General features: G+C 49.6%; 2 protein-coding genes across 2 annotated transcripts in view; one reads left to right on the plus strand and one right to left on the minus strand.

Annotated features, from left to right (window-relative positions):
- LOC311366752 (formin-like protein 1) overlaps nucleotides 1–610 on the plus strand; it is a gene marked incomplete at both ends in the record, with an annotated part of 16,938 nt that extends 16,328 nt beyond the window's left edge. Inside the window, one exon of the mRNA XM_084485542.1 lies at nucleotides 510–610. Within this exon, the coding sequence (XP_084341668.1) occupies nucleotides 510–610 (101 nt within the window). The remainder of the gene's footprint in view (nucleotides 1–509) is intronic.
- A 6,531-nt stretch (nucleotides 611–7,141) lies between these two features.
- LOC311366753 (SRC kinase signaling inhibitor 1-like) overlaps nucleotides 7,142–22,709 on the minus strand; it is a gene marked incomplete at its 3' end in the record, with an annotated part of 33,718 nt that continues 18,150 nt past the window's right edge. The window contains exons 6-18 of the mRNA XM_084485543.1: nucleotides 21,216–21,354; nucleotides 20,280–21,168; nucleotides 19,305–19,394; nucleotides 18,849–18,889; nucleotides 16,744–16,904; nucleotides 16,125–16,300; nucleotides 15,425–15,555; nucleotides 13,714–13,861; nucleotides 12,835–13,192; nucleotides 11,936–12,299; nucleotides 11,029–11,171; nucleotides 9,824–9,967; nucleotides 7,142–7,306 (exon numbers count right to left, since the gene is read on the minus strand). Of these exons, the coding sequence (XP_084341669.1) occupies nucleotides 7,142–7,306; nucleotides 9,824–9,967; nucleotides 11,029–11,171; nucleotides 11,936–12,299; nucleotides 12,835–13,192; nucleotides 13,714–13,861; nucleotides 15,425–15,555; nucleotides 16,125–16,300; nucleotides 16,744–16,904; nucleotides 18,849–18,889; nucleotides 19,305–19,394; nucleotides 20,280–21,168; nucleotides 21,216–21,354 (2,949 nt within the window). The remainder of the gene's footprint in view (nucleotides 7,307–9,823; nucleotides 9,968–11,028; nucleotides 11,172–11,935; nucleotides 12,300–12,834; nucleotides 13,193–13,713; nucleotides 13,862–15,424; nucleotides 15,556–16,124; nucleotides 16,301–16,743; nucleotides 16,905–18,848; nucleotides 18,890–19,304; nucleotides 19,395–20,279; nucleotides 21,169–21,215; nucleotides 21,355–22,709) is intronic.

Here is a 22,709-nt window from a genome sequence, read left to right on the forward strand (position 1 = left end):
TCGGCCAAACGTTCGTCTCGTTTCTACAGCGACGTCGTCTCCTGTGACGACGGACTCTGCTAGCTCCCTGCGGTACGCTCTTGGCCTCTCTCTCTCTCTCGCCCACCATTCCCTCACTTTCTCATTCTCATGACTCTCGGCTTCTGGCTCTCTCTCTATTTCTTATGCTTTCAATGTCTCCTCACTTTCTCTACAGAGGGGCCAGGGGGTTTAGACAAATACCAGTGAAACCTAGGCTCTATTCCAAAACGTTCAGCAGGGGGAAAAAAAAAACGACTGAGATTTAAGTAGCGAGTGCGAGTGGACTCGCTACGGAACGACTGCTGGAATGCAACCCCTAAACGTAAAGCCCAAACGGGCGTGACACAGCCATGTGCTTTGGGCTTAAGCTAATCCCAGACCAGGGGGTCCCGCCAGCACCCATCAGACTCCAGGTGGTACCACGGATGAAAGAAAGAAAAAAAAAAGGAAGAACCTAAGTGTGTTTGTCCCCTTGTGCCCGGCCGTAGATCTGAGGAACCAGCCGTACCGCAGGACCGACGGTGGAAGGCGCAGTGCCAAGTGGAAAACGTCCCAGCAACTCCAGGTCTCCTCAGACATCTCCCTCTGAGCGACCAGACCACACTAGACGAGACCAGATCTGATCAGACCAGACCTGATCAGACCTGATCCGACCTGATCAATTACGCTAGCCCAGATTACACTAGACCAGACTAGGTGAAACCAGAGCAGAATAACAAGATCAGCGCACAGAGTTGCATGTAGAGGCCAAGCAGGAATAGGATCATATATAATATATATATATAATGTGCTGTCATCAAAGTGACAGAACAAGGTCAGATCTCTGCCACCAAGGACTAATAATTGCATTAGAAAACATGCACACACACACACACACACACACACACACACACACACACACACACACACACACACACACACACACACACACACACACACACACACCTATATAACAACAAACTCAACCATGACACAATCAAAAACCAGAATCCTAAATCCTGGAACAGCATGTTCTTTCTTGTTAAACATCTCATGGTTCTATCTCCACAGACCTCGCCTGACCATTAAGTTTCAGAATCTGTATGCGTTGAGATGAACATGGACGTGCTACTGCTAATTCTTATTATTTCCATCTGGACCGGTTCTGTTAGACAATTATTAGAAAGAGGAACACCAGTCATAAACAATGTGCTAGACGGAGCTGTCGGTTGCATATTTACCATGATGCATTAGCAATGCTTACATTTAGGTTGTTAGAGATGGTTGAGTTTAGGTGTAATGGTGGTTATGTTGAGGGTGAAAACGTTTTTCAAGGTTGCATTTAGGGTGTGGTTAAATTCAGCGTAAGGACATTGGGACACGCAATGCATCATGGGAAAAACACTGAAAAGCCAACTCTCAAATCAAGGGGTTTATTAGGTTCATCTTTGAACTCGATGAAAGTGTATCATGACTGGATGAAATTGAATGTGCATGCTTTAATCATCTGAGAGAATTTTAGATAAACACGTTAAAAATTGAAAAGATTCATAATATTTTATTAGCTATATTTTTCATGAAATTTCAACTGCAATATGATATGATGTTCTAATATTTGTAGTTTCAAATAATCCAACTGAAAACAGAAGTGGATGAAAGAGTTTTTTATTTACTTCTGTTTCTTAATTAATAAAATTTTATACCACTGGAGATCAGTGTGTTGTGTCTTAGTTTGGGAGGATAAAAAAATCTGTAATTTGTACTTTTTTCAAAACAATAATTGTACTACTAATATAAGTGCCAATATTAAAGATACAAACATATAAATTAGAGATAAACGTTTATGACTACATTCATCTTTAGAATATTTAACCTATTTAGTCATTTAGCAGACACTTTTATACAAAGCAACTTAGTGTAGGTGGAGTTGTGCTTTATAACTGCCGGTTGTGGGTTTGAGGCGGTGGTGTGGAACAGCTGCAGGTCAGGTACAAACTGACCCTAGATTAATAATTGAACTCATCATTCAAGATATAACATGTTTCACTACACAATGAAGCTGCACGGTTGTTCAAGGTTATTAAATGTTGTCAGGGGGACGTCTCCAAGAAACCAACACCGTATAATGATATCTAGAATACGACAGAACCAAAAATAAACAGAGGAAACATACCTTACCTGGTGCAAGCGATCGCTCAGTAGCCATCGCATTGATCTTTGTTAGACGACGCCGCATGCTGGACACCTTCTCCCACACGTCGAGGTCAGAGCGGTCAGTGAAACAAGCGTTTTTGTATAAGAGGGTCACTTTTTATTGTCACAAAAACACGACAGGACGTACAAAAGCAGCCACCATCCCTCGTCACTGCCCCGTGTCTCCTTAGATTCTCTCCGTCACACTCGTCTCGTCCTCGCTCTAGGTTGGTATTTGGTGTTGTGGTACGCAAGTATTTACTCATTCTTCACGTTTTCACAAACAACAACAAGCATCACTCCCCACACTCAACAACAAGAAGTTGATGTACAATATTTGAAGTAATACTTTGAATATATACTCTGTTTTTTCTCACTGCCCTCTGGCGGGGGGGGGGGGGGGGGCAACGTCATAGAAAAGCTTGATGCTGTACACTGATTGTTTCCTGTATTATGTGCTCCAAACACAGGTAGGACAGTAGTATACGTACAGTATTACAGTAGTATACATACAGTATTACAGTAGTATTCATACAGTATTACAGTAGTATTCATACAGTTATTACAGTCAGACCTGGAGGGCCCAGCGTGCAGAGTATCCAGGAATGTTTACAGTACACATGCCACACGTCAGAATATTGGCTATAAAAAATTATAGGATAACTAGAATAAAAATAAAAACAAGAGCTCACGTAAAAATGTATCTGTATTGTGTTACTTTGTCGAGTATATACTGTACAGGAACATCTAGAGAGAACAACCACACGTTCATTGAATAACCATTGATACTCATTGATACTCATTGATTAGAGGCTCAGTCCGAGTACTCGGGAGGATACTCGGTAACTAGAGGTACTACGGGAGGAAGACAGATACGTTATGAGTAGAGGTTCAGGCTACTCTCAGGAATACTGGGTTCGTGGTTCGGACAAACTGACTGAGTTAAAACAAACGATGGACTGGTATCCAGGTCCGGGTGAGATGAGATGTACTTCATTAATCTGGACGAGAAAACAAGGTTTTCGAATCGAATGCACTGATGTATGTAACGCGATATATCCTATTGATTCCACTACAAACGCACCGGATCAATAAATATAATAAGCCTTGCTCCTTAGAAAAACCTGGTGCGTCATTCCTCGTTTTGTCCTTTGTGTTTTCCATCAACATAACATTTCTATAGAACTGCCAGAATGTAATTGCAGACGATCCCTAACTCGCAAACAGGGTTCGCAAACAGTTTAGTGAACCAGCGACCACACCTGAGTGTGTGTTTTATATCCAAGCGGAGAGAGGGTTGGGTTGGGTGGGGGGGGGGGGTTGTTGGGTGGTCACTACAGACAGACAGACAGAGAGCAGGCTAGTCCTCATGCTTCCACTGTGGTGTACGTTATATAGAGTGCAATCTCTGGCTGAAGTATGGACGGTTCGTGGTCTATGGTTGAAAACATTGTAAAAAGTAAACCATGTATACAGCACACACCCCACGTGGATAATCCTCTGCTTCGTAAGTATAAAAATACAAAAATGCTTGATTTTATAAAACATAGATGACATTTATTTTGTATACATGTTAATAAAGTAATCTCTTTAAAACAAGAACAGATGGAATATATATATATATATATATATATATATATATATATATATATATATATATATATATTTTTTTATTTTTTTATTTTTAGACTATACTTTAATGTGTCTTATATTTAATGATCTAACCCCAGGCTGGTCCCAGAATGCATCTGGCTGCAGGCAGACCTCAGGTAGCAAAGTGGTTACGCTATAATAGATCCTTCATATGCCGCTAGTGCTAGTACTACTACTACTCCTCCTACTAACGCGACTAGTACTACCAGTAGGATAATAGTCAGTACTGTTGTTCCAATGAGACAGCAAACCCTGAATGGGTAGTTGCTTCCCAACATAGCTGCCCATTGGTGTGTGAGAAGAAGGTAGAGGAGGAGGAGGAGGAAGAGGAGGAGGAGAAGGAGAAAAGGAGAGAAGGAGTGGCAAAAAGGAGAAGAGGAGGGAAAGAGGAGCAGAGGAGAAGCAAGTGGAGAAAGAGGGAATTGAGAGGGAATTGAGGAAAATGAGGAGGAGCAGGAGTGAATACATTTCAGCGCTGCTCCAAGGAGGTGAGTGAGGAGAAACCAGAACGAAAAGAGAAGAAGGAGAAGAAATGAGAGAAAGAAAAGGGACGCAAACACTAAACCAAGAAACCATGGAGTGTGTGTGTGTGTGTGTGTGTGTGTGTGTGTGTGTGTGTGTGTGTCTTTGCGTGTGTAATAACATTCTGTGCTTCTGTCTCCTTATTGGCCACTGGGGAAGCTTTGTGCATCGGCATGAGAGATGCAGACAGGGAGGGAGAGACGGCTAGAGAGGGAGAGAGAGAGAGAGAGAGAGAGAGAGAGAGATAGAGAGAGAGAGAGAGAGAGAGAGAGAGAGAGAGAGAGAGATAGAGAGATAGAGAGAGAGACACACACACACACACACACATCGACAAAGAGAGCGAGACAAAGAAAAATACAAAGAAAAGAGAGAGAGAGAAAGTGTGGGGGGGGGGGGAGAGAGAGAGAGAGACTATGTAAGCAGAACGATGTAGTGATGCTTTTATGTTTGGGTCTCTGCTGTCAAAAATATTTCCACAGGCTATCTGTCCTGATTCTGCTCTCTCCCTACCTCTCTCTCTCCCTCCCTCTCTCATCCTCTCTATATCTAATAGAGGAAGGAGGGAATAAGGGAGATGGTTAAAACGGAGTCGAGCTCTAAAGCAGAGTAGAGGATAGAGAAGAGGAGGAGGAGAGGATGTGCAGAAGATGAGAAGAGAGAGGGAGGAGGAGCAGAGGAGGAGGAGGAGAGGAGGAGGAAGACGGTGAGGAGGGAAGAGAGTGGAGGAGGAAGGGGGATGGAAAGCTAGACAGTGCAGAGAGGAGAGGAGGGGAGGGAGGGTTGAAGATGAGAAGAATATGCAGCTAAGTTATACCAACTAACTGACCTCATTGCTAGATAACCTCAGCGCTTACAGCTTGCCTCGGAGCTTACAGCTAGCCTCCGTGCTATAAGCTATCGTCAGGGCTTCCAGCTAACCTCTGCGCTAAACAACTAGCCCCAGTGTTACCAGCAAACATCAGCGCTAACAGTTAGCCCGAGTGCTTCCAGCTAACCTCAGTTCTAGCTCCTAGCCTCGGTGCTACCAGCTAATCTCAGTTACACAGTCATTTCCACGAGGACGCCAGACCCACACAACAGAGTCACACAATGAGTCTCAGGGGCTTAGAGGGCTCAGAAGAGACAGAGCAGACGTTTCCCAGCTGTGTGTTGCACTGTGATCCGGACTCTGAGGACGCGGGCTAGGCAGGGGCGTCAGCCTATTCAGCCCACATGCTCAGAGACACGCACAGAGACCGAGGGAGCTTCTGGAGACAAGAGCAAGAGGGGGGTGTCGTGGCTCGTCGTGACGCAGTGACAGTGGAAGCCGACAGACTGCATCAGCTTTCGTAGAATACTGAATACACTCGATGGATGGATGGATGGGTTTGATAGGGTGGACGGATGGTAAGATAGATGGATGAATGGAGCCGAGATGCATAGATAGATGGATGGAAGTCCAGGAAGCCCTGACATACCAGGTTATGGGTGGCTAGGAGGAGGTTGTGGGGAGGTTTTGGGGAGCGCAGGGTCTGAGAGAGATTCATAAGCTAGTACAGTCTCGTTCGGTCTCCAGCCTCAGCAGAGTCCTAGCTCTGGGCAGGTTGATCTTGACAGATCACAGTCAGGTGACCAGATGGCAACATCTGTTCGGACACAGGGTTCAAAATGGAGGCGGGCCGTCAAGGTCACAGACTCCCCCTCGGCTATTTTCATGCGTATGTTGTGCTTCTTCAACGTCAGAACGAAGTGTGTGTGTGTGGTGTTTTCCAGGGGATGTGTCTGACCGTGGCAAGGCGGTCTGGGTGTTACATGATTCAGTTGACTTTGGGGGGAAATGATTGCCATCCAGCCGTGATGAGAACTCTTATTGCCACTATTGACCCATAACCTCTTTTGGCTGACATCCTATAATGGATTTGAACAGCTCCCCTATCTATTGGTGTTGCTGAAAGCTCAACAGTCTTTCGCGTATTCTTCTCTCCACTTCTGTAGACGCATCACATCTCTGCGTTGGCTCTCCTCTATTATTTGGTATAACACTGTTGTTTAACACATGTTCCCCCTTAACATACATTTCGATGAAACACACTTCCTTTGATAAATCACAATCTGGGGTGGACGACGTGTTATCAGAGTCCCTCTATAGAGACCAATCTGCAGACGATACAGACATCGGAGCTTTAGGTCTTTAGGCTGCAGTCCTCATTAAACCCATACGGACTCAAAGCGGTTTGTGTGTAGAACATAAACCGACCATCTTAACTATCCAGCATCGTTGATTCCACCTACTGGTGTTGGATATAATTGGGGAGGCGGAGGAGGAGGAGGATGAAGGGTATTATGTGGATTGCGATGGGTAACCGTTAGTTTGACTTGCCGTGTGGTCCAGTTCAGAGGCTATAGGCTGACGCTGGAGGTTAAACGATGTGCTAAAGTTACTTATTGTGGTACAGCTAGCTTAATCTGTCACAAACACAACCAACAGCTTCCTCTGGGAAAAAGCAAGACAGCAACATTATTGTACAACAAAACTTGTTCTCTACGCAAGCTAGTTTTTAGATCCAGTAACTGAAATACCGAAAACTCACATCGATAAGTGCTCTTGAGAATCTTTTTCTTTTTTTTTTTTTTTGTCCACCTTGCCGTCATTTCCGCGGGCGTCTCTCCCGTGTGTTTTTGTAGCTTGTTTCCGAGGGAAAGCAGCAGGGGGGGGCGGGAAGTCTGGAGGAGGAGGAGGAGGAGGAGGAGGAGGATGGCCAGACGGTAAAGTCCAGGTGGTGGTACTGTTGTCTCAGAAGTGGAATACCTGCTGCTGCCCTGGGGTCTTGGAGGAGAAGTCCTCCTTCTGCTTGCGGGTCTTGTTGGGTCGCTCCAGGCTGCCCTGCTGGAGGTTCTTGAGGCGGGCGGCTACTGTGGGCTGGGGGCCCTTGGCTGGCCCCGGGGCCGTACTGGCACTCTGGGAGCAGTAAGACATGCGGCCGTTAGTGGGGGGGGAGTTCAAGTGTAAGACCCTGGACACTAACATCACCATGATTAGTTGTTGAGCATCTTTGACCATCTTATGGTCAAACATGGCCAAAGGTTTACAACATTTTAACAGGTCATTTTAGAGACACACACACACACACACAATTAAAAATACATGTACAGTACATACTGGTCCACCAGTTACGTTTTGGTTTTGGCTTACCTCAAGGGTTAAGACATCAAGAGGATTTAACAATGACCCTCCACTTTGTTCCCTCAATTCTTGGGAATCCAGCGAATCACCCCCTAGCCCTCTTTAATAAGTCGAGGGCCGAGCCGAAAGGCAGCCGTAATAAGATCAAACTTACTGACATATAAAAATAGCACAAACATCGTCCGGGGAGGAACTGTCTTCCCTGGTCCTCCTCAGTGACCTTCCTGTCACCTGAGACTCCTTATCGCTGAGGCAACGCTCTGCCACGAGGCCGAGGTCTGGGGGGGGTCATGACCACTCGCCCCGGAACACCTTCTATCTTTACCAGCGGAGAGAGCGATATAGCCCGTCTCCGTCAGAACACGAACCATTACTCTGTATCACGCCTCACCACGCAAGACACAGAGGGAGGGAGAGAGAGCGTTCCAAAGCGTATCCAAACAGGGAACAGAATCACAGCGAATATTTACAATCTACTCCTGGGTTTTCCCGCAGACAAAAGAGTCAAGACATGTCAGACGTTATCCTCCGAGGGGAATAAGAGGAAAAGAAGACGAGGAGGAGGAGGAACATTTATAGCTGAAAAAAACGAATAAACTAGGCCATGAAACCCCCACCCCCACCCCGTCCCCCCTGTCCCTATCCAATCCCACACAGCCGTAGGTTTTACTCCAGTCTAAAGCACATGGGGTATGAAATATTAAATATTGGCTGGTGTATTTCGAGGGCAGGGGATGGGCTGCATGGTGGGGGGGGGGAGGTGCAGCGATGTCCCTGTGTGACCCTCTCGCTCTCTCTCTCTCTACTCTAGCTCTCTTTCCCTCTTCCCCCTCCCTACCCCCCTCTCTCTCTCTTTTTCTCTCTCTCTCCACATGGTGACATATTGATTTTACAGTTGATTTGTTGTGATTGGAATGTTATGGCTGAGCGAAGTTTGGCTTGGAGTTTGTGTGTTTTTCTGTGTGTGTATCTGTGTGTGTGTGTGTGTGTGTGTGTGTGTGTGTGTGTGTGTGTGTGTGTGTGTGTGTGTCCTTGTACCCTTGTACGCACGTCTGTGAGTTTTCGTGTGCGACTGCACACAGGTGTGAGTAGGTATACGTTTTATAGATGTTTTTATGTGTGTGTGTGTGTGTGTGTGTGTGTGTGTGCGTTAAAGTGACAAGATATAATATGGCAGCGGCCCTGAGGTTTGCGGGCTGACATTTATGTATTGTTATTTTTCCAATCTGTCATGTCTTCCTTCCGTTTTTTACAACTAGATATCTTTATTCGTAACAGTATTCAACTTTCTAACTATCTATCTAACTATACTTACTAATATGCAATATTGGCAACTGTATCTAACTTAATAACTACTTTAATATCTACTTACTCATTTGTACGTTTACAGACCATATTTTGCATTCAACTTTAATGCTAATGACATAAGTTGTCTACTTCTACGTTAGTCTGCTTACTGTAAGCATCAAAGTTTGTCAAAATGGCTGTTAAGCATAAAAGGAAGGAAGTTTAGAGTTTAGTCCCAGGTAGGAAAGGGGAGGAGTTTAGTCCCAGGTAGGAGATGGGAGGAGTTTAGTCCCAGGTGGGAAAGGGGAGGACTTTAGGCCCGCGTAAAGGAAAGGGAGGAGCTATTCCCAGGGGGAGCCAATGGGAGAAGTTGAGTCCAGGGAGGAGAAGGGGAGGAGTTTAGTCTCAGGTGGAAGAAGAGGAGGAGGAGCTAGGCCAAAGTGGAAGAGGAGACTCCCGACTATAGATGGAGGCTGGTTTATGTTACCTGTCCTGGGATCAGGAAGGCCTTAATGGGGCCTTGGGTTTGGGACTACACAGAACAGGAGCTCTCTGAAATATCTGAGAGGGAAGGGGAGGGGGGGTGGGTGTGTATGTTAGCATGTCGACATGTTAGCATACTGGTATGTTAGCATGCTGACACCAACAATGCTAACAAGCCACTGTCACCACAAACAACAAAACAACATGTTTTAAACATCTGGTTATGGTGCCCACCGATGGAGCAGTCGGGAGGGTTGTCCTCACTGCTCCACAGTAACCGCATTGCTTTATGCAACTCTGGGTTTAACTGAAAGTTTAACGGAGCATCAACTTTAACTTTTGTGTACCTTTGACTTTATCGATTCAGATAAAACATGAAGATTGAAGAATAAATATCCAAAGACGTTGCATTTTTCAAGGCCATAAACACCTCTTTAGTGAATAGTGCTTCCCGGGGGGGGCAAAAAAAAGGGAAGACTATAGAGATATATAGAGATATAGGTCCAGCAGAGAAATATCTACCTCCAGCTCAGCGAGTATCCTCTCCTCGTCGTCCTCGTCTTGGACTCCGGAGGCGGAGATGACCGGCGGGGTGGAGGCTGGGCGCGGGGCGTCGGACGGAGCTCTCCGTAGCTTCACCACCGCTTTGATAGGCTCCTCCTCTTCCTGTCGGTGAACGAGATTGGCCGACAAGATAAGCTGCATTGAATACTAAACGCTAACCGTAGCGCAGTGTTTACACTAATAAGACCAAGGACAGACTAGTCTACGGCCGTTTCTGAAATGGCATACTACATACTGCTCGTATACTGATCGTGACGTAAAAGTAGTAAGTAGTATGCAGTACGCGAAAAATGTTTTTTTTGCAGTATGCGACAGTTACCCGGATGATGTACTAATCGGGCAAAGATGTCTAGTATACATCCAGAGCTCACTACGTCGGATACTGTATCCCATAATGCAACGCGGCACCGCTGAACATTTAAAATAATGGCGGACAATGCGAGCGGTTATTAGTTGTTTATTTTGATGTGATAAGCTTTCGTATGTTTTTGTAACGGTGTGTTTTTCATTGTTAACAGAACAAATGGCTCAACCGATTTATTACCGCAACTGCTGTTTTATTCAGCAGTGCCCTTCTCCTGCGGCTCCTTGCCTCATTGTTCGACTTAACGATGGAAAAGTGCGACATGTTGAATGGTAAAAAAAAAATCTGCGTAAATGTAGAGGAGAGCCGGCTCGAAAACCACGCCAGTCTGACACGTCAAATTTCGTCACAATTTTTTGGTCATGTGACTGTGTAGTACACTGCATGATACTTGTCATACTTGCATACTATACTGCATACTAGGGCGGGGAGTAGTATGTAGTGCACAGTATATACTGCGTCAGTATGCAGTATGTAGTATAGCATTTGAGAAACAGCCTACGAGAGGGAGGGATATCGGCTAAAATCCAAGTCCACTCTGTTCCCCTCCTACTACCGAAACACAATTTTGTTCGATCTCTTACTTCCTGCGAGCTGTGTTCACAGTCTCCGAGGCAAGAAGAAGAAAAAGAACAACGTTTTTTTTTTGGACAAGGAAATTGACAAAGTAATATCCGGAACATCATGTCACTGAAACGTGTATCACCTCCCTCCGGAATCCTTCCCTCTATCTCGCCTTTTCAGGGTCACTCGGGAATAGGGTTAGGGGGGGGGGGGTCAAGGGTCAGGGCTAGGGTACCTTGGCCGTCTTGGGGGTGAGGATGAGTTCTCCGCTGCGGTTGGTTGTTATCCCGTGGGCCGACGGGAAGCTGCGGCGCGGGGGAGGAGGGGGCGGAGACTTAGAGGGCTTCTCTGTTCGGTAGCGGCTCACGGTCAGCTCAGCTGGAACACACACACACACATCAACGCACACATTAATACACACACACACATCAACGCACACATTAAGACACACACACATCAACGCACACATTAATACACACACACATCAAGACACACACACACACATAAACACACACATCAAGACACACATTAATACACACACACATCAAGACACACACACTCACACATAAACACACACATCAACGCACACATTAATACACACACACATCAAGACACACACACACACACACACATAAACACACACATCAACGCACACATTAATACACACACATCAAGACACACACACACACACATAAACACACACATCAAGACACACACACACACATAAACACACACATAAAAACACATCAATACACACACATCAAGACAAACACACAAACACACACACCAAGACACACACACATAAACACACACATCAATACACACACATACACACAAACAAACACATCAATATACACACACATAAACACACCGACATGTCAAATATAACGTAGAGTTGAATGATTGTACACGTACAGTCTTTTTAGGGCAACTTACAGGTCGCCTCCACCAGCCAAGTGTTAATCAACACATTTTGATCAATTCATTTACATTCATTAATGTGAACAAAATCACGAAAAAAGGGACCATTTAGAGTTCTCTCTCTGTGGGTCCAAACTGGACCAATGACCCCGGCGGTCGGGGGGCCTGACGGTCTAACCCTCGAACAACAACGCGTGAACGTGACGCAGCTCACAACTCACTGGAGCCACGGCGCGAGCCAGTGCCCTCCATGTTGTTCAGCTTCTGGGCCGCCAGCTGCACCTTGCCCGGCCCGGAGTCCCCGCCGCCGCCGCCGCCACCGCCGCCGGGGGACTGGGCCTGAACAGCAGGGGGCGGGGCCTGTGTCGTGGGCGTGGGCGTGGGCGTGGCCGAGTTGGAGGTCATCGCCATGGTGATGTGGGGCTTGGGGGGCACCACGGGCTTGGAGACGTGCCGGGCGGCCAGCTCCAGGTCGGGCAGAGCCTTCAGCAGCTCGGCCTGCGTCTCCTCCAGCAGGCGGTTGATGTCCTGGGCGCTGAACTGGGTGAGGCTGGCCCGCTTCTCCTCCCAGTCCCGCTCCGCTGCCTGAACATATATATATATATATATAACATGTATAACATTACATATATAACTTTAATAATAAAGACTGGCCTCTCGTCGTCTCGTCTGCTGCCTGCATATATATATATATATATATATATATATATATATATATAAAGCATATATTAAATATATATAATATAAAACCTGACTTCATGACTTCATATAATATATTACATAATATAATATATACTGGCCCGCCTCTCCTCGCAGTATGCACAGATATAGATTTATCTACACATAAAACACACATATGTAACAGACTACAACACAACGCTAAGACAGACAGACAGACGGACGGACGGACGGACGGACAGACAGACAGACAGACAGACAGACAGACAGACAGACAGACACAGAGGGAGAGAGAGGGAGACAGACAGACAGACAGACAGACAGACACAGAGGGAGAGAGAGGGAGACAGACGGACAGACAGACAGACAGACAGACAGACAGACGGACAGACAGACGGACAGACGGACAGACGGGCGGTTCAGAGAGCAGCCGTGCGTTTACCAGACGGACTTCGGCCGACACGCCCTTGTCCCCCGGGCGGCGGGCGGGCAGCTCGTCCAGGACCCTGGCCCTGAAGCTCATCAGGGGGTCCTGGTCCGGGCCGCACCGGTCCGCCTCGCCTTGCCCCCCCAGCCCGGGCATCCAGTTGGCCAGCCCCCCGACGACACCCCCACCCCCGCCGCCGCCGCCGCCGCCGCCGCCGCCGCCACTCAGGTCGCTCAGGCTCAGGGGCGGGCTGTTGAGGATGTCCAGGTCGGGACCCTGGCCCTGGATGACCTCCGACCTCTTGGAGAGGCTGTCGGGACCCTTCCACACGCCGTCGCTCACCTGTCTGTACGTACAGTGGGGATACAACACACTGACCACACACAGCACGCCATCAGAGCTAGCTGCAGCCACCGCTTCATCCGCAAAGGACAAAGCTAGTGCTAGTGCTAGCCGGAGCTAGTGCTAGCCACGGAGCTAATGCTAGCCACGGAGCTAATGCTAGTTGGCGCTAGTGCTAGCCGCAGTGACGTATAGATCTGAGCAGAGGTATCGTTGTTATCAATAGCTGGTGTGTTTCTGTGTTTTGTGTACTGCTCTTGGTGTGGTTGTGTGTGTGTGTGTGTGTGTGTGTGTGTGTGTGTGTGTGTGTGTGTGTGTGTGTGTATGTGTGTCTGGTTGTGTGTGAGGTTGTGTACTGCTCTTGGTGTGGTTGTGTGTGTGGGTGGTTGGTTCTGGTTGTGGTTGTTGTGTGGTTGTTGTGTAAGGCTGACTGCGGTTGTGTGAGTGTAGCTGTGTGTGCGTGCGTGCGTGCGTGTGTGTGTGTGTGTGTGTGTGTGTGTGCGTGCGTGCGTACGTGCGCGTGTGTGTTTCGGCGGAGGGGGAGTTGGGTACCTGCGTAGCGAGGACAGTGTGTCGGTCATGCTGCTACATCTCTTCAGCAGGGCGTCCAGTCTGTGGGGCTCCTCCTTCAGGAACTTCACCGCCTCCACCTCCACCCTCAGCACCACCCGCATCTTGCTCTGCAGGCTGGGGAACTGGTCTACAGCGGGGGCAGGAGACAGTGGTCATGGGCGGCGACAGATACTGGAGACTACTGGAGCTCAGTGTACCTGTATGCACCCTGGACCACAATGCTCTGAACTGATGACTTGTAAAAAATGTATCGCGAAACGACTGTGTGGTTAAATAGCATCTCTGCTAAATACAGTAGAACCAACGGAAACACAGTATCTATAGAAACACGTTAGAACCAAGAATGGAACGGACAGAAATATAGTGGCGCTGATAGAAACACAGGAAAAAAAACAATATAAATACAATACAGAAACACAGTAGAGAAACAGGGACTTAACAATGGATCAGGACGTGAGGAGAGAGACAGGAGGAGACAGGAGGAGACAGGAGGAGACAGGAGGAGACAGGAGAGGAGGACGTGCGCTGGTGGAATTAAAGGTGAAGCAGAACGTTCTGACGTTCATCGGAGGAGAGGAAAGGAGCTCAGGGAGGGAGAGGGAGGAGTCTGAAAAGACACCGAGCAGACAGGAGTGGACAAATGGCAGACGCTATTCTAATAAAAGACCTCTGGGGTCTCGCAGCGGCTCATGAATATTCACGAGCCGAGGATGCAGTTGCAGTCACTAACAGACAGGAGGCCTAAACATCTCCGTCACCTGCCACAATTAAAGGTGTCACTCATGAATATGAATGAGCGGCTTCAGCCCTCACCTGGGTACACAGTGGCTTCCCTTTCCCCGGCCCTGTTGCATTTTGGGTACGTGTATGATTTATTCATGTGCAGGGGGTGAACTGCAGTTTAGGGTGTGATTTTAAAGAGGTTTGGCACAGTCGTCAGTGGGTGTATTATTCACACCATGAATAACATGAATTTTAATGCGCTACCACTTTGAAAACAAACACAAATTGTACTTTCCTTGTTAGTAGGCTTTTAAAGTTGTATACTGTAATTCTCAAGTGTCACGTGCAGTTTGCTTAGGTTGAAAAGGCTAATGTGAATCTAAATGTTAATGTGAAATGTAAATATTGACACCGTCTCTACATACTCCTACTATCACAAACCAAATCCAGTGGGACCGATGCACTCCCGTTTAAACCCCCGTCCTGTCCTACAGTATCTCATCACTACTGTATTTGAGCAGACGCTTTTTAAAGATTTATTTTTGCATTTTGTCTGCATTTTTTATTATAGAGAGGAAGGTGTGGAAGACAGAGGGGAGGACATGCAGTAAATGAGCCAGGCCGGATTGGATCCTGGGTCTCTGCGTTCAGGACTGTGCCTATATGGTACGCGCTTTAGCCCAGTGCGCCACCGGCGCGCCCCCCAGCAGACACTTTTATCCAGAGCAACTTCCAGTGAGTTGAGATACAAGTCACCAAGGGGGTAGGGGGCGTCTCGCTGAAGGAGACCTACAGGTCGAATGTGGACATTTGGGTGTTCAGAATGGTTCCGGGTTCGAATCCCTTATGTCTGTAATCTAGCTGCAGCGAGAGCTACTCTTGCGCCCCGACCTGCGCCACAGTGACCTGAATAAGCCCACCCCTCCATGCAGACTCGATGGCAGTAATAAGACGGGGTTGCACTGACTCTTGAGCTCCGTGAGGGTCTCGCCCAGCCGTCGGAGCTCCATGCTCTTCTTCTCCACCTCCTGCTCCGTCACCAGGCCCTTGTTCACAGACAGGTTCTTCTGGAGCCCCTCTACCGACCGCTCCAGGTCACTGGCAGAGAGAGACACACACACACACACACACACACACACACAGGTGGATTACATACACACACACACACACACACAGTGTACAGTATTTCACCCCCACCCTCCTGTCACAGACACAGGTTATAACCAACGGTATCCTGTGGGTTTCTACCTCTGTGCTTGCACTAATGCTTCTGCAAAACCTGTAAGGGTAGTCAAAAAAAAATTCAAAATAAAATAATTGTAAGGTATAAGCATAAAAAAAAAAAAAAAAAAAAAAACAGTGCAGTGATACATTTTGAGGCTCATTTTAAAGTATAAAAAGTATCAGCATTGAGGAGCAGTGAAAGAGCTGAGAGAGGACCCCAGTTTTTAAGTTTGTTCAACATATACGCTGAGCCAGCGTTGGCCTGGGGGCTGTGGAGGGGGATGGGGGAGGGGGGGGAGGGCGGGGAGGGGAGGGGGGAGGGGGGGGAGGAGGGGGAGGAGGGCGGGGAGGGGGAGGGGGGAGGAGGGGGGGGAGGGCGGGGAGGGGAGGGGGTTGAGGGGGGGGAGGGGGGGGAGGGCGGGGAGGGGAGGGGGGGGACTCACTGCAGCTGCTGGATGAGAAGCTCCTGCTGGTTGAGGTACTTCAGCCTCTCCTCCTCCACCAGGAGGCGCTGTCGCTGCAGCGGGTCCTCCTGGGTGCGCATGGCCTCCAGCATCATCAGGCTGAGCTCCGACTCCGTCTGCCTCAGCAAGGACAGAACCTCGTCCTGGTTCTCCAGCTTTTGGGGGAAACGGGGGGGGGGGGGGGGAGGGAGGGGGGGAGACGGGGGGTGGGGGGGGACACAGGCCACGTGGTTACTTAGCAGACGCCCCCCCTGGGGGTAGCATGCGGACTAAGCTGGCCACACACCGGGGCCGACACGACCTCGCCGTGCACCAGTTTGCACACCTCGTTCACACCTTGCTACACACACACACACACACACACACACACACACGCACACACATAAAAACGCACACACAGGTCAACACATGTGTCCGTACACACACAATCACACACACACACACACACACACACACACAAATGTGTTGACCTGGTCAAACACACCTCGCCACACACCAGTTTGCACACTTTGTTCACACCTCAACACATGTGTCCACACACACACACATACACACACACACACACACACACACACACACACACGTGGTGGAGCCTCACCTGGATGTGGCGCAGCTGGGAGAGCTGCTTGCGCAGCGAGCTGGTGTTCTGCTGCAGGCCCTGCAGGTGGAGCTGCATTTGCAGACGGGACACAGTGATTGGCTGGTTGGCTCCGGAGGGTGGGGGCGGCATCAGGGCCAGGGGAGCCGAGGGTGTCTGAGCTGTCAGTCAAACGGCAGAATCATGACTCAGTGTTTTATGGGCTGGCTCAGAGGGGATGATTATTATATAGTATCTATTCAGTTTTATCTATAGCGCTACGCACGGCAGCAGCCGTCCCGCACTTCTGGTTCCATCCAAATGTACAATTCGTTACACTTGATATGGAGTGGGTTTTTGATAAACCAACTTGGCTATTTACATTTTTAGGGTTTGGGACAAGATGTTCAGGACGACTGCATCAGCAGGGGAGAGGGACTACAGCGACAGAGAGACAGAGAGAGAGAGAGAGAGAGAGAGAGAGAGAGAGAGAGAGAGAGAGGGAGAGAGGGAGGGAGACACACACACACAGAGACAGAAAGAGGGCCGCAGAGTCACAAACACACGCACGCACATGCGCGCACACAGACACACACACACACACACACACACACACCATGCAACAGAACACAAACAGACATAGGGAGTGGCGAGACTAGCGGTCAGTCAATGGCCGGTAGTGATTTGATGGATCGTCTCCCAGTTCCTTCAGGGAGATCGACCGCTAAGTGTTACAGGCCCGGCAGGAGGATCTGGTGCGCTATGGATTATGTTGCAGCGCGGCGTCGTGTCAATTTAAGCCCGTCTGTCCGACAGAGAGCAGATACCCATCACAGATAACTTCCAACACCAGCACTATCCGGCGTGGGAAAAAATAGGACACAAGGATTGCACAAGTTTTCTCCGGAGTTGCGTTCCCCGACACAGCAGGTGGTAAACGGGCATCATAACAGCCCGCGGAGCTGCCTCGTCTCTCTTGGTCTCTTTGGTTTACGACTTCGGAGAAACTTCTACCGAGCAAGAAGAGCTGCTCAGCAGTCACTTCGAGTACGCGGTCACGTACCCCCACGATGTTTACCTCTCCGTCACCGCTACACCCTCATGCATGGCGCCTCACATTTAGATGAGATCAGATGACACCCGTATCCGACCTGCCCAGAGGGGACAGCTCACACACGTACCCCCGCCTGTAGCCCGAGGCCGGCATTAGCTCCGCGGGCGCGGCGGGCCTCGCTAAACCTCCCTGTTAGCGCACGCTTCTGCCCACACCCTGGTTCACGCCGGCTATTTGGGCACACGGTTTTAAGCAATAGCTGGAGACCAAAAAAAAGTCTGTCAGCCCACTTAAAAAGGATCTGAGTAAATTGGCCCGAGGCTTTGGCTCAGGCTCAGGAATTGAGTTCAACAGGTTCATGTTGAGTATCTAAGAATTTACTCCCACTGCAACTAACCCGCAACTAACCATCACTATAACCACAACCAAAAGCATTATTTACTTGATTGTTTTTTAGAAACCACCAGAAGGTATCGTTGTGAAACACGTCAACCACACCGGACAGAGACAAAGAGAATGAGACAACGTTTAAGGAGTTGGTTAAGAGTTTAGATTAGGGTTAGGGTTAGGGTTACCAAGGGAAAGACACCAGAGTATGACAGTACGGGGTCGGGGGTCGGGGTGGGGGTGGGAGGGGGGTGAGGGTGGGCGGGGGGTGGGGGTTCCTTCACAGAAACACACACACACACCAGGAAGAGGAAGAGGGGAAACAGGGGGCAGACTTCAGAGACTAGGAGACTTCATAGCTACCTTTCTTTATTTTTGAGCGTCCAGCTAAAAACGAAGAAGCACGGTGACCAGTTACACAGCAGCGAAGCAGGAAGCGGCAAACACGCAAAGCAGGAAGTTACACCGAGTAGCACTGCGCCGGGAGCAGGCGAGCTGATCCACCTTGCTTGCATGCTACGTAGCTACGTGGCTACCAAGATACATGTGCTAATGTTGCTACATGCAATGTTTGCGACGTATAGCTCTGGGTCATGTGGTTACCTGCTACACGTTACTTAGCCACTGGTTTCGTAGCCCGGTAGCTACACGGCTAAAAGCAGCTGAGTTGTGTGTCAATATTTACCGTCAGCCGCAGAGCCCTCGCTGGCCGTCTCCATCTTCTCCCTGAAACAAACATATTACAGAGCTAAAGAAATGACAATGTGTGTGTGTGTGTTTTCGTGTGTATGTGTGTGCCAGTGTGTGTGTGTGTGTGTGTGTGTGTGTGTGTGTGTGTGTGTGTGTGTGTGTGTGTGTGTATGTATGTGTGTGCCAGTGTGTCTGCATGTATGTATGTGTGTGTGTGTGTGTGTGTATGTGTGTGCCAGTGTGTGTGTGTGTGTGTGTGTGTGTGTGTGTGTGTGTGTGTGTGTGTGTGTGTGTGTGTATGTGTGTGTGCCAGTGTGTCTGTATGTGTATGTGTGTGCCAGTGTGTGTGTGTGTGTGTGTGTGTGTGTGTGTATGTGTACCAGTGTGTCTGTATGTGTGTGTGTGTGTGTGTGTGTGTGTGTGTGTGTGTGTGTGTGCCAGTGTGTCTTACTTGCTCTCCTGGTCTGGTCCTCTGCTCAGAACGCTCTTCAACAGTCCAGTCAGACTGGCAATCTGCTTCTCCATCACCTCCATACGCTCCCTGACAAACACACACACACACACACACACACACACACACACACACACACACACACACACACACACACACACACACACACACACACACAGTATATCACCATCATGTATGATGTATTTATAAAACGGGTGGCTTAAATCAAGCGATCTGATTGGTTCCCAACTGTTGTATGTTGAGCGTATACACACAGCTATGACGCCCGTTCAGTTCACAGAGTTCAGTATCACTCTGCGCCTAACTTGAACTGTTGTTTATTTATATATAAAAACAATAGCATAGTTCACTGAAGCCTAAAAATATGTTGATTGCTGGAGAGGGTGGAAATGTTAATGTATGTTAATGTAAAGCAATAGGCACACGGTGAGTGAACTCGATAGTAGGCCAAATTGCCGGCGAACCAAGCTACCGTCTCTAGCCCAGCCTTCTCTCTGAAGGACGCTACAGTGTGTTGCATAGCAACCGCCGTACACTTTGCAGGCAGCCAGGAGGGACTACTTTTTTGTATTCGTTAAAAAAAAAATGCTTTTCCGACTTTCTCGCTTTTTCAAAACTGAGAGTGTCTATGACTTTCATTTCGCCATACTTACGTAACCGTTTCATGAAAGCAGTCAGTGAAATGTTCTCATTATACCACAGTTAAGGGGGTCGCCGTCCCCCCTGCTGCGCGTCGGGACGGACAACGCCCCTTAACTGTGGTATAATGAGAACACACCACAGCCTGTCGTGATCTATCGCTTAAATATATATGATGTGCATACATGATGATACATGCTGATACATGATGATACATACAATCATATTATATCATGTATACGATATGTATAATTAAATATGGACACAGATCTGTGACACGTAGACGAAACACGCCGCGGTGCGCCGGGGGCTGACCTGGTCTCCGTCTCGGTGCGCAGCAGAGGGGAGCTGAAGGCGCCGGGCCCCCCCGCGTCCCCGCCGGGGCCCCCCATCAGACAGAGCTGCTCGGCGGGTCCCAGACTCAAGCCGGGCCCCAGGCTCAGCCCAGGGCCCCCCCTGACCTTGGGGCCCTGGTCGAACACGCCGCCCGCGCCCGGCGGCGCCTCCCCCCCCCTCCGCCCCACCAGCCCCTGGCGGCCCGGGGACCCTCGGCCCGGCAGCGTGGCCCCGTATGGCTCCCTGAGGTCGGGCATCTTCTGGGGCGAGGCCGGGGGCGGCACGCGGAAGCCCGCCGCCAGCATGGAGGCCGCGTAGGCGTCGCCGTACAGCGGGCCGCCCGGCCTGTAGAGGGCGCTCTCCATCAGCTCGCCCTGCAGCGCCGCCGCCGAGTACGACGTGAGGGAGCGCACCGAGCCGGCGGGGGGGCCGCCGCCGCCGCCGCCTCCTCCTCCTCCTCCTCCTCCTCCTCCCCCACCTCCCCCCCGTCGGTACAGCGAGCCGTACGGGTCGGCGCGCACCACAGGAAGCTGCGAGTGCGGGTTTCCTGCGTGGCTGAGGCGACCCGGGTCGGGCCCCAGGGAGTAGGGGTCGGCGTAGATGGCTCCTCCCCCTCCTCCTCCTCCTCCTCCTCCTCGATGCTCCTCCCCACGCAGGAGCATCATGCCGCGGGAGCCGCCGCCGCCGCCGCCCACCTCCTCGTCGGGCTTGACGTCGCGGCGCTCCAGGATGGCGCTGGGGGACGGGCAGAAGGCGGGCTGGGGGTGGAGCGGGGAGGAGTGGTGGGAGTGGGGGTGGGCGTGCGGGTGGGGCAGCGAGTGGGTGTGGTGGTGGTGGGCGGGGCCGGCGTAGGAGGAGGGCCGGTTCCCCCCCCCTCCTCCCCCTCCCCCTCCCCCTCCCCCCCCCCTCCCCCGCTGCTGTACAGGAGGCGAGCGCGGGCGGGCGAGCCCTGCGGGGGCGAGGCGGAGGCGGGGTTGGCGTGCTGGGCGGAGATGGGGGCGGTGCTTAGCCGGCGGCCCGGCGGGGAGTCTTGAGGGGCGTACACCATCTCCCTCTGTGGGTGGGAGGGGGGGGGGGAGCGCAACACACACACACACACACAGACAGGTCAGGTCAGCATGATGCCACGCTCATCTTCCTGGTTCACTTCCTGGGTCGCAGCTCGATGCTGCTTTGGCGCCATGGTAACCGCCGGAACAGCCGGAAGAGTTTAACCTTGGTCGCTTTCGCTCCCGTTTCTAGGAAATTGGCAGAGATTATTGTGTTTGTTTGGGAGTTAACTGATTGCCATCCTGCCCGCTCAACACTAGAGCAGAGTTTAACTGTGATTATGCAAACCTTTAACTGGGTACTGTAATCTACAACTCTCCAATTACTTACCCAGGATTAACCCGGAATCAATAACAAGTCACCGCCTTAACATTTTACGTGAAGGGTGAAGGGTAAAGAAATGTGAAATGAGAAGAGAACAGATATAGATAGAGATAGAGAAAGAGAGAGAAGATATACAGAAAGGAGAGGGAGACCGATGGAGAGAGACAGAGGAAAAGAAAAGAAAAAAAATGACAGAAAACTGAGAAGAGCGCGATAGAATGGAAAATTGTAGAGAAGGAGGACATACAGAAGACTGTAACCCCCTCTGGCAAGATAAGTGGCTATTTATCCATAATCACCCTCCAGTCTTTTACAAAAGCCCCTTATACACTCATGACATCATCTTCCGGCTTGTCTCTTAGCAACCGTCGCCGGGGACGTACAGCAGCATCTTCTGTCTGCGTAGTCACAGGATGTCCTTTCCTAGGTAGTTCTGGTCCTGATGCTGCTGAATTAATATCCCTCTCAAGAGACCCTTCACCCTCTCCTCTCAGCCAATCCCAACGCACCAGCCCCTCCACTCATCCAATCCCATCGCAACCAGCCCCTCCCTCTCATTCAATCAGAAGCCAGGACGAAACGATGCAGCCGGCTGTCCTGCAGTCAGAAACAATTTAATCTCCACTATAGATCAATCTGAACACACACACACACGCACATATTATTGTACACACACACTGCCACATGTGAAGGCCTGTGTACATGCGTGTGCTGCCCTGACCGCTACATGTGACAGGCGTGTGTCAAGGTAAGCTGTTGATGAGGCAGTAAAACACGAGCTGACGGCCGCGAGTGACACCTGCAGCAGATGTGCACAGAGACAGAGATGAGATAGCTGACCTCCAGAGCACAGCAGACAGCTGCAAATCAAACACACACACACACACACACACACACCCACACACACAATTACATACACAAAGACTGATGAACACACACACACACACACACACACACACACACACACACACAGACAAACACATACAAATACAAGCACACACTGAAAAACAAACACAGACACACTAAGAGACATAA

This window comes from Micromesistius poutassou (genome assembly GCF_964030765.1).
Source record: "Micromesistius poutassou genome assembly, chromosome: 21".
In the NCBI taxonomy this organism is placed as follows: domain Eukaryota; kingdom Metazoa; phylum Chordata; class Actinopteri; order Gadiformes; family Gadidae; genus Micromesistius; species Micromesistius poutassou.